The sequence below is a fragment of the Lonchura striata genome, chromosome 1 (assembly GCF_050655825.1).
Source record: "Lonchura striata isolate lonStrDom1 chromosome 1, ASM5065582v1, whole genome shotgun sequence".
Taxonomy (NCBI): domain Eukaryota; kingdom Metazoa; phylum Chordata; class Aves; order Passeriformes; family Estrildidae; genus Lonchura; species Lonchura striata.
This window is the reverse complement of record NC_140703.1, coordinates 16,611,957-16,624,356: the sequence shown is the minus strand read 5'-3', so window position 1 is coordinate 16,624,356 and position 12,400 is coordinate 16,611,957. Positions and strand designations below refer to the sequence as shown.

General features: G+C 36.1%; 1 protein-coding gene across 6 annotated transcripts in view; it reads left to right on the top strand.

Annotated features, from left to right (window-relative positions):
* Window positions 1–12,400, top strand: part of EPHA6 (EPH receptor A6) — a 383,007-nt gene that overhangs the window by 290,903 nt on the left and 79,704 nt on the right. For all 6 annotated transcript variants that reach the window (XM_021550126.3, XM_021550124.3, XM_021550127.3 and 3 more), the window contains one exon: window positions 2,859–3,044. In XM_021550126.3, coding sequence (XP_021405801.2) covers window positions 2,859–3,044 — 186 coding nt within the window. The remainder of the gene's footprint in view (window positions 1–2,858; window positions 3,045–12,400) is intronic.

Below are 12,400 nucleotides of genomic sequence, written 5' to 3'. Positions count from 1 at the left end.
CTGAATGCAAAAAGGGACGTGTGGTTTGCACAGATTAAATTTCTACACTGCTCAATTGGTTCCTTTTTGTATAATAAACAGTAAGGTGGGTGAGGTTTCTGTTAATAAACCAGAGATTATTTGCATTTCATTAAAACTGTTCAGGCAGTGGACTCTATCTTTTCCTCTAGTTGCGATCAGCCTTTTCCCTGGAGCAAGGAAAAATGTTGACTTCATTGACATCTGGCTCTTAGCTTCAACTTATTACACATGCAGTCATGAACCTCAGCTGCTGCAGGGTCAACATTTGTCCTGTTTATCTTCAAACTTGAGCAGTGAGAATGAGATTCTTAGATTTAAAAAACCCCTTTGGTTGAACCCATTCCCCTTTGACTTTAAAAACATTGAAAATTCTTTATCTGAACAGAAGTGTAGAAAAGCTACTGTGGGATGAAATCTTGTCAAAGTCAGTGTAAATAATTCAATGCTTTAAATTATGTCATTGATGTCCATCTAGTCTAAAACAGAAGTAGAAGTTATTATACACCTTAGGTTTCTGTCTGTTCTGTAGCTGATGACCTCAAGTTTGACATCATGTCACAAAAAACCTGCTGGTAGTCTTTATCTTCACCAGTTTATCAATCCCAAAATCCAAGGGGAGGGAAATTTCTTTCAAATTTTCCAAATCATGCATCCAAAAAAAAAGTAAAAGAAACTTTCCCTGCTTTGGATGTTGTACAGATAATAAATCTTGGAATTGCAGGTTGTTCAGCTGCCTCCTTCAGTTTAATTCATTTTAAAGCACTTGGTAACAGCCTTTTACAGTCCCTGAGGGATGAATGTCATTATTTATGAAATTCTGAAGCAGTAATATTCTTGTATAATCTTGTAGTAGCAAAATGGTTTATTCTATAACCTATGCTTTACAAATTAGTCTTAAAATGAGATTTTGCAATTCTGCAGATTTATTTGCCACAGAATTTCTTTTAAAATCTGATATTAAGGCTCTAGTATTTTTGCTTTTCACTGCTTCATCAAGAGAAAGAAATTGGAAGAATTTCTCATTTTAGGCACTTAAGCTTGAAAAGCCTGCAAGCTGCAATAAGGTCATGGGTTTAGAGAAAGGTCCTGGTCCTGCTGAACATGTCACAGAACAGAAGATTGATAGACCATGTCTCCTGCAAAGCATTCGGGTTTCATCACTTCCTTTTATGGGAGCACTTTACAAGTCCAAATTATCTACTGCTTTTTCAGTGCAAGTAGTCAGGCAAGCAAACTTTTAAGCAGAGTCTTCTAAAGGTGAAAGGGGCAAAAATCATACAGGAAAATCCACACACAACTTCACCTTTTGTCCAAAGATTCCCAGAGCATCTCTGACGACATATATTTTCACATATCTTATATTTGCACACATCTTTAATTTATTTTTTTAAATTAGATAGAAATAAATTGGTGGGAGGAACTGCACAAGGAAGACCTGGAAACACTTGATTTTTTTTTAGCTGTTCAGGAAGCTGCTCATTTATTCAGAGGTTATGTTCAGAGTGTGTTAATTGTACTCCTGCACTTGATGATGCCTCTATCATTGAAGTGAAAGATAAACTATGAAATTGTTCTTTTAATCTCACTCTTCCTGGATCTAAAAATAGTAAAACTTTGCTTTGTTTTAGTGGAAGCAACGGAACCTAATAAAATAAAAGTCTTGTGACAATATCCATTCTAATCCTGTAACATCAGGGACTTACATAATTTTTTGAAGTGAAGGTTGTGCCTTTAATGTACCTCTCTTCTAGATTTGCTTCATATCTGAAGATGCACTGTTACAAAAGAGAGCTCCTTTATTTTGTTTACTTCTGTCCTTAAAGTTTAGAGAATACTAATACAGACAGCACTCAATGGAGTGTTAAATCCCCAGTTATATATATATATGTTCATTACTTGCTTTTTTGGTTTTAGCATTTCTGATTCCAAAATGACTGGGGTAAAAAATTGAGATTTGCTGTGAAAGCAGCCTGTACTGAGAAATGCTTTGAAATATTTCTGTGAACATTGTTTTTCATTTACTGAATTGTGACCTATTGAAAACTGACCTGCAGTCATCCAAGAGTATGTTTGGTAGAGGCTCTAAATAACTTCTAGGTGACTTCAAGATCAAAGGAAAGTTGTGATTTCCATACAAACTGAATTATTAAATGTTTAAGGAGAATTCAGGGATACACACATCCTTCACAGGCCCTACACAGACAGGGAAACATCAGGGGAAACAAGTTTTGAGATTCCTCTCACTGCACAACTCCAGATTTGCTGGGACTTTTGGCCTTTGGCTGTGTGAACAGGGAAATATGTAATTAATTTCAAGTATGTGTGGAAGTCCATTTAAATAAATCATATGCAAGTGCTTTTCTAGGTCATAACAACATAAAGTACTTTCTAAATGCTTTCTGTAGCTGAAGGATAGTCAAGTGTTTTGATAGTCTCAGGGCTTTTCTTAATATGTAGGTCTTAGTGCATTTCACTCCTAAAGATAAATATTTCTATCAATAGATATTCTACATCAATATTTTGTCATCAGTAGAATAAAAGTCAGTTATATATTCCAAACATGTTGATACCAATGTTCAGTCTCAGTGGGGAGGGCTGAAGGTTTGCCTTTTGCAGGCTCAGTAAAAAGTCCCATGATCTCTGCTGTGGCACCAAGGAAAAGTGATTTCTTGTGAAGTGCTGCTGAATATTTTGATTTTCTGGGATGTGATGACACTCACAAATCTGAATATTCAATCAGTTATTTCTCTATCCACTTCTATGGGATGTGTGAGTTCCTTGAATATTCTTCTGTACAGGCAGTGTGAGTTACTCAACAGATATTTTATCTGTTTAAGGGGAGTTTGGAGAAGTTTGCAGTGGACGTCTGAAGACACCAGGAAAAAGAGAGATCCCTGTTGCCATTAAAACTCTAAAGGGTGGCTATATGGACAGACAGAGGAGAGATTTCCTGAGAGAGGCGAGTATTATGGGACAATTTGATCACCCAAATATCATTCGCCTTGAAGGAGTAGTTACAAAAAGTAAGTAACAAATACCTTTCCTTAATAGTTTTATACTGGCTGTCCCATTCTGTCTCATTTAGTATTGAAATTAAGCATTATTTCTTGATTCAGTATGGGTTACAGTTCCCAGAAATTCTCCAAATCGTTGACAGTCAATACTGTAAAATTTGGGATCATAATAAGAAATGCATAGCCTGTCTATTTCCAATATGAAATGTTTCACTTTTATTTTTTAATATCAATTACCTTCATTCAAGAGAAGTCCTTACAGGTTCCTATGAAATAGAATGGAGAGTTTGCTTATGGGCAAGTGGAGAAAACCACAAATGTAACCGAGCTGACAATGAAGTCAAGTCATCTTGTAAAATATCTTATTTCTGCAAAATTGCTTATTATTTATTTGATTGAGATTTACTGATTTGAGTACCAGAAGAACTTCCTGTTTCGAAGAAATAAAAATAAACTCTTTGTAGCTTGTTTATACTGCAAATGATTGACTAAAATTTCAGAATAATCTTTTAAATGTTTTACTACCTGTAATTGTTGCAGCTGCCAACAGAGATCCCTTGCCTCTGAAATCCAGCAGGTTTAGTGGTGTTATGGACTTTTCTAAAAGGCTGAAACATCTAGCTGTCACTTAACTAATAAGAACTCTAATTCACATGCATGTAATTTCCTCAATGACAACTTTTTGCAGTAATGAATTAAAAAGCTCATGGTATATTATTTTCAAAATTAATCACTGTCTCAACCCAGCCATGTTGTTTGCTCATTTGCAGAACTTACATTTTTCTTTTAAAGGGAAGTGTTGTGTTTATAATGCAGTGTCCTCTTACCATCACAGTAAACACAATAAATGTGTTATGAATATTTCCTGCTTTCACCTCATTACAGCGTCCAAAGCTCTGTTTGGAAAATTAAGAACAAAGAGGAAAGTTTAGCTCCTGAACTTGTGTTGGAATGGAATTTCAGTAGATTTGTGGAATGACCTGACCACATTCAAATCTGTCTCTCTGTGGTTCCAAATTAGATGATTTTTTTCTTTCCTCACATGGTATTGCAAGGATAAATTTATTGGGGTTTAGGTATGCTTGGTTAGTAGACGAACAAAACTCATTTCATTGCAGGAAAGACACAGCTTTGTCTCTCCCTGCTCTCCTGTCAGTGACAGCTCTGTGACAACAAACAGGAGCACATGTAAATGCTGGCTGAGCAGCACTGGAGATCCTGTCAAGAGATGTAAATTTGTAGGAACTAAAGTGAATTTAGCTCTTGCTTCACACTGAGCATATCAGCAATTAAATTCCACCAGTCTTCACCAGCAGGAGGGGTGGTTTATGAATCAGTATCACAGGTCTGGTTGGGATCCACATGGTGAATATTGTAGGGTGTGAAAAAGGCAAAATGTTGTGGTTTAGGAGCATTGTTTAAATCCAATTAAATGGTGCATAGGGAGTACAGTATAATAATGTCCTTGGCATGATTGTTAAATCTTTATATTTTTAAAGAAGTAAGAAGTTTTCTGTAATGCCTCATCATCAGTCTAGAGAAAAATCAAAGTGACATTCAGAAAAGAGAAACAAACAGATAAATCAGTGTTCCAATATTAGAGTATTAGGTGTTCTACAGGAAAGATTATAGAGAACTGGAAGCCGAAAAGTCATCAGCAGCTGTTCTGCTTTTCACCAAAGAGGCAACAAACTTCATTAATGTTTTGTAATGTTTGTTTGAAGGTAGTATAAAAATAATGGGTGTTACTGTTATAGTCACACTGTTGTCTAAAAGTATGCATCTCTCAGATATAAAATAAGTAGTGGAACTTTGAAAGAAAATATTTTGGTATCAGGCAGGATTTAAAAAAAAATTATGCAGCCATAATTATAGAATGAAAATAGGCTATGTGAATTATGAGCAGAGTTCACCCCCAGGCACAGAAAGTGCAAGTCACATAAATTGTAAAGGACAGGGTTGTGCAGCACTGCTCTGCCACAGGGCAGGAGCCTGGAGCAGGCTGAACCACGGACACATGCACTCTGCTTCCCATTTTGTCTTTAGGGTCTTGTCTTGCATTTATACCACCCCATCTGGGGTATTTAGAGAATAATATGATTTCAGCTTGGAGGAGAGCAGTTGCCTTGCCAAAGTACTAAGTCTAGGATTGCAGAATCCAAATTTCATATTACTGAAAGGTGTGCTCTAAAAGCCAGACAAAACTTTGTCCTAGCCAAATTATTTATGTATTGATAGTATGAATAAAAGGTGTTTTGTTCTAAGACCTTGATTAATAACAACAGAAACTATTTATCTGATGTGCACTGCAGTTCCACTAAGCTATAAAGGCACATCAGATGAAGTAAATTTGATTAATAGATGTGTACTGCTGTTCTTAGCACATGCTTTCCTGTGTGTAACCATTAGTCATTAACTTCTAGCTCTTGTTGATAGATATTGCATCAGTTTGTAAGCAGTACCTTCCATTACAGTGTCATTGACTATTGAACAAAAAAGAAAAAGGATTTGGTTGTAATAAGCAGAAGTGCTGTACCAGGTCAATAGCTATTGACTGGGGCAATAACAAATTCGCCTGCTCGCTGCAAACGAGAGCTTTTATCTGGTGCTACCAGCTAAGCAAATGTTAACTTTTAAATTATACTGTTTTCAAAATTGCTGTGGAATATGTACTATAGGGGAGGAAAGAAATGCTAAACTAGGCCTGCACAAATGTAGCTCCGAAACAGAGTTTTAATTCCCTTTTCTTATGGCTTCATTTCTTATTTGTCCTAGCTGCAATCCCTAATCACAGGGAGCAGTAAGCAGAACAGTTGCTGTAGCACAAGCTTTTTCTGTTAGCAGGGAGTTCATTTCAAGGGCAATTTGCTGGGCCAAGGCAAACACACCATGGCACAGAATCTGGTTCCACTTGTATTGCTAACCAGAAGTCACAGGGGAAACTTTATTCTTGTTTGGTTTTGTTACAGCAACACCATTCCTTGCATGGTTTGCCATAAATGACTGCTTGAATGCCTCACAAATTTATCATAGATGCTTGGGCACTTCATAAAAATATCCATATTTCCTTTCAAGCCATGTTAGCACAGTGATAATGTTGGGAGCTCTTATGGGTATGCCAGGGCATGCTCAGGTGAGTTTTATTTCTGTGGCCAAGCTGCTGCTATTTCATAAACAGGTATAACAATAATTTCCTTCTCCAGTGCAAACACATGTAACCAACACTGAAGGCTGGGCTCTAGAGGAATAAGATGTGACTTCATTTCTACATCATGTTGAAGACTTTCCATGGAAAAGCTATAAATTAAATTAAAGTTATGCCTATAGAAAAAAAAAAAAATCAGCCTGCATAACTACATCTACAGAAGGCATGAAAAAGGGTCCCTGACTATTGTAACTGTACTGGAAGAAATCCAGACTGGAATCTTTAGTTAGTTTTGCTTGATAGTGCCTTACACAATAGTTTAAAGCAAAACCTAATCAGTACTATGTAATGCTGCTTTAATAAAAAATAACAATGCATGCAAGGGCATTATTACATTCATAATCTGGATGTAAATAACTTAAATACCCTAAATGACTTCCAGTTCTTGGAAAGTAGTTATAAGGAATTGTTTCCATTCCAAATTTTGACTGCTGAAGGATTTGTACTAATCACATGCACAAGAGGAATCTTTTTAAGGCATTCATTTTATTTGACAGCTTTATGTACATTTGTATTCTCCAGAAGGAATTTCAAAATAGTCCCTTCACAAAAGGAAGATAAATGAAGACAGCACCCAGACCTCTGGTTCTGTGTAAACTCACATCCTCAGACATCGAGCCTGGCTTTGGAATGGCACTTATGACTCCCTTATTGTGTGTTTTTATTTCATGGCTTTCAAATTGTGAAGAGTATTGCAGTTCTGAAATCTTCAGGCACTCATTTGCAGATCAAATTTAAAGCTTTAATCATTGATTTATTTTTCAAATTACTGTATATAACCCATTCAGTGCAACAAAAGCCCTAAAATCAGTACACCTCACCTTGTCCATGAGGGAGGTAAAGCAGCAACATGATCCTCTTTCTCTGGAATTTACCATATATAATATCTGACCTTTTTTTGCCTTTTTTTCTTCCTTTTTTTTTTTAACAAAAGTTTAGGACATAATGAATTCTTCTTTTTTTCAGCCAAGACATTGTGCTCTAGGCCTTTAAGCCTTTATTGTAATGAATTTACTGTTGCCCTTTTCTCTCACCTGTTAAATGACATTCATGATCCATTTCAGAAGGTGACATATTTTGTAGTACATGTGTTTATTGTACACATAATGTTGTATATTTCGTTACTACATAAAAATACCGAGTCACTTTTGTGGCAATATTGATAATATTCTTTCCTTGGTCATGGATGGTGAAATTGTACTCCCAGGAAGCATGATTCTGCAAAGTTTAAATGTTGTTTATGGACAATCCACTGTGGTGGTGAGAATGTTTGTGTATCATATTAGCCGGTGGACATTACATTGCATTGAGCATAAAGCTATATTTTTCTGATAGAATATTATTGTAGTTGTGCACATAATGATAGACAAAACAGCAGGATCTCAGCTGTGTTATAAATTGTTCAGTAAGTGGAGCTGTAAATTTAAATTTGGCTCACTCCCTTTATTTTCCTTTGTATCCTTATTCATAGATAAATATTGCAACACATTACTGAATCCAGAGTTGGCATGGCCATCAAATTAACACAAAACCCACAGCCACCACCTGCATTGTTAGCCAAATTTGTGAGCTCAGTTTATTGAAGTATTATCCAAAAGACAGAGCTGAAAGTTGGAGCTGTGCATATAACACAGACAACACTAAGTAACTATAGACTTCTTGCAAAATAGGTTACCCTTCCTGATTGGTACTGGAAGAAATGTAATTAATGTTGATAGTCCTGAGCTATTTTTAACATGCATGCATCCATGTGGACATTTCAAATTACACATGCAAACGACCACACACCCATGTGTTGAGGGTTGCTGGCAAAAAAATCCACAATACTCAGTTCTCCTGAATGACATATACTTAGAAGAAATGAGCTTTTAACCCTCTGGAAAAATTTACATTTGCCTTTCATGCATTATATTCTGAGGTTTTTGTTCCAAAAGTCAAGGAGCCATTTTGATTTCCTGCAGTTCAAATTAGGTACATTTCTATGTTCTGCTTTTCCTTTTTTGCAGTTAGCAAGCCATGCATCTTGACTGTCAATTCTGCTGCTGCATCTTCCACAGGACGATAAGCAGCAAAGAAAAAGCACATTGTCAAACAGTCAAGCAGTAACACCCTGTTAACAGCAGCTTAATCTGACCAGGGTACACTATCAAACATAACTAAATTCCATAATTCTGCTTTCATAGGGTACAGCTGAGAAACAGCATTTCAGATTCTGCAGGGTCCTTTGCCTTCAGATGTCTGTGTTCAGACACACAGGACCTGACTTTCAAAGATACTCAGCTGCTTTGACATCAGATGTGGATCTAATAGAATAATATGTGACAAAAATTATTCCTACTAACAGCTGTAAAAAGATAAAGCCCTGTAGATAAGATATGGCCAGACTATTTCCTTTTCTTTTGAAGGGAATGCATAGTCATCATTTTTCATAATTAGCATCATTATTAACCACAAATTATTGCTTTTCCATCTGAAATATCTGAATACAATATGCAATTTCTTCCTCCACCATGAAAGTAAAGAAGAATATGGTACAATAAGTTAAAGGGCCAGATATTTAGAGTGCACAGGAGATATATGAAGGGTTGGGGCTTTTTTAACAACAGCAACCAGAAGATCAATGAATATCAGGGGGAGACAAGATTGCACTGTGCTGACAGATTTGCTGCACAACATGGTTGATCTGTTGCCTGTGCAGCAAAACCATAAAAGCAACAATGAGAGCAATTATAAATGACAATGGCAATTGCAGCTGACAGCCAGAGGAGTGAGGGGGTTAAAGAGTGTATAAAAAGCAATCAATAATCCCAATTCACAAGTTGTATTTGGTTGATTTATTTCGATAAATTTAGATTCATTTGTTCTTCTGTATAGAGGCAAAAACACACTGGTAAATGTACATGTGATTGAGCATGGGGAAAGACTGGGGATAGCTCTGCATACAGAGGGCATAGTTCAAGTTATTTTACCCCTTTCCAGGCAGAGCATCCTGCTACACCTTCCACTGGCAAGCAGGAAATAACTGTTTTAAAATGTGAACTGTGTTGCTCATCTTCAAACGCGTGTTTTTTCAATAGTAACCATTATTGGGTATTAGTATTATTTATAAATATTTTTGCTTATTATTACCCATAGAGCCTCCAGGTCTAGTCTCTCCATACAAACCTCTGATGCAAAAGTTTGCATTGTGATATTTCCTATAGCTTTAAGGCACACACTCAAATTTCTAATGCAAAGCAACAAGCTTAAGATATCTTTAACAGCAGATTATTATCAAGAAGAATTGAAAAATGGACTGGTAATTTTCTCATATAAATATCTGATATTGCATTTTATGGAAATGTGAGAGTTAGATGTGAGGAAAAGAAACTGTTTCACTGACTATAATTATCTTTTTGACTTTAATACAGACATAGTTCAGGTTCCGGAAGAATAAATAACTTAGATGCAAACTGTTTGGGATCTTTTCCAAACTCCTTGTTGGAAATTCAGTTTGAACAAAATAATCCTTCATAAATGTTACATTTCTTCAGAGATAAACATGGTGCTTGTAAATCAGGAGAGAATGATAAAGCTGTTAAGGGAGATACAGTTGAAAGAAGCAATGTGGGAAAGAAAAGAATATGATTTTAAAGCATCATAATAGATGGTGTGAAGTTACAGAGTATTCCGTTTAAGTATGTTCTAAATATAAGCACAAAACATTAATGACAATCCTGTAAACACATTTTCAGAAGCAAACCTATTCTACCAGACATTCTCAAATAGATTCATAACAACATCCATCTGTAAATATTGTCATTTTTCAACTAAACTTTAACAAGGTAATTTCTTCTGAATAAAATTTGAAAGCAAATAAGTTTAGCTGATAATGACTTCATTTCAATATTTTATCTAGAGAAGCACAGTACAGAATTTTTATAATAGTAAAAAACTGAAACCAATCACTGCACTGTTGCTAGAATTCACATAATTGATTACCTTTCTTCCTGAAACAACAGAAACTTGTTAATGTCTCCCTAGACTGACAATAATTAATTCACCCACTTTGGAAAAGAGTCTCCCCTCTTTCTTTTTTCTCCTTTTTTCCTCTCTGTTGTAGTTGAGCACATTCTTCAGCACACAAGTGTTTCAGGTAAGACTGGCAATTCACTTCCAGTTTTCAATGAATGCCTTTATAAGCATTGAAAAATGTGACTTTGTGGGCTAAGTAAACAAATGCTGCCCAACATCCATCCTGGCAGAGTCACTTTGCCAAAACCAGCACAAGGAGGATGAGCTGAGAGAGGTTTTATCACACAGCATTCACTGAGCACCAAGTGGTCTTTGGGCTGCAGAGAAAATCCTCTGAATACATGGGTACCAGCAAGGAGGTAATTAACAATTCTTTTTGGTCAGCAGCACTTTCCAAAAAAGAAAGCAGAGTTCCTGTCCATGTGCCTCAGGCCATCAGAGAGCAAACAAAACCTGTCTTGGTTTACCAGGTATGGGCTGGGATGCCTTCACTGGGCAGTGGCAAAGAGGATTTTCTGTCTTACTTACAGATTTGTAAATCTAAACCAGCATTTAATCCACTTCTAATCAAAGAGTTCACTACAAGTCACAATTCTGGTAATGACAGAGATTTTCCACTTCTAATCCTGGCATCTTTTATTTGAAGAAGTCAAGTGGTGTTTGTTACAAGGAAGGAAATCAAACCTGTGGGCTTAATGTCATTGATATTACTGCACAGTGAATTGTGAATGGATGAATATGAAGTAGCAAAAGGAATCCTCAATTTGTACCCTACATTTTTTCAACAGAAAATCACTCAGCCCCAAGGGGTTTTTTTCAGATTAACACAGTGAAGCTTTTTCAGTGATACTGATTATTGTCTAAAAGTGGGGAGTGTTTGTCTCCTAGCCCTGGTTCATGCTGTAGCAGGGAAACAAGGCTAAAAGAGGAGAAAATCAGAGCTTTAGCTGCAGAACTGCAGACTGCACAGCAGGCTGCATGAACACATTCATCTTCATGTGTCGCCATGAAAAGCTACTTCACTCATTAAATTAAACCTTTCTGCAATTTTTAAACATAAAGTACAAAATTAATCTCCAAATCTCTGTTTTTATGGAAATACCATGAAAATGGGCAATTGAAAATTAAAAAGCCCTTGGAGCTTCTTAACCATCCCATTCACTCACCAACATTTCACATGGCAGTTTCCTGTCTTAAAGGAATGCCTAGATTTTTCCTTCCAAAATAACAAAAAGTGGGTGATAAAAAGATAATTCAGCTAATTATTAATAGATTCATAATTCCCTGAAATAATGATGTATACAAAATGAATCACAAAGGTTTGGGCTGATATTACAGGCTTTATTTTCTTCTATCATGAAAAATGTAATTTTAAAGTATTTTGTTTTCATCTAATAATGAATGCATGAAATGAAATCTAAATGTACAGCATACAGTACTGGTAGCAGCGACCTGGGTATCATACATCCCTATAAGCACATAAAGATTTCAGGTTCTTATTTAGCATTGTGCTAAAGCTATTTTTAAAGCAGGGACTGAAATATAATTATTTAGTAGACAGCTTAAGCATACACAGTTTTATTCCATAGAAGCTCAGTATTTCCATTTCTCTTCCATTAAGACTACAAAGATGATTCAACACAGCATTTTTTATGGCTATTAAAAGCCTTAATCATATTAATATTGTCACACCAATCTTCCCAGCAACCAGAACTTCACTGTGCATTGACATTTAACACATCACAAAACAAATGCCTGTAGTGTTTGTAGAACTCGTTTCAAGCAATTCCCTCATTTTACCACCAAATCACCTGTTTGTCTAGAAGCAGCAAGGGAAATTAAATTAGATGTTAATATTCTCCCCAAATATTCTGTTACTTACATCAGTTCCTCCTTAGGAGCTGAAAGCTTCTTTCAGCATTTGCTTTTTGTCCCAGAGAAGTCATAAGTAAAGCCAGAAGTTGTTACAATTGGGGTTTTCTAAAACAGTCTCACTCTGTGTAAATATTCCTACCTCTGGACTTATTCCCATCTGCCAGTCAAGAAATGAGAGTGCAGGTTTGTAGGGAAGCATTGTCTTCCACAAGGATCTCAAGGTTAAACTCATCAGGGATGGAGATCTGAACAGCAGCTTTGCCCTGCCCAG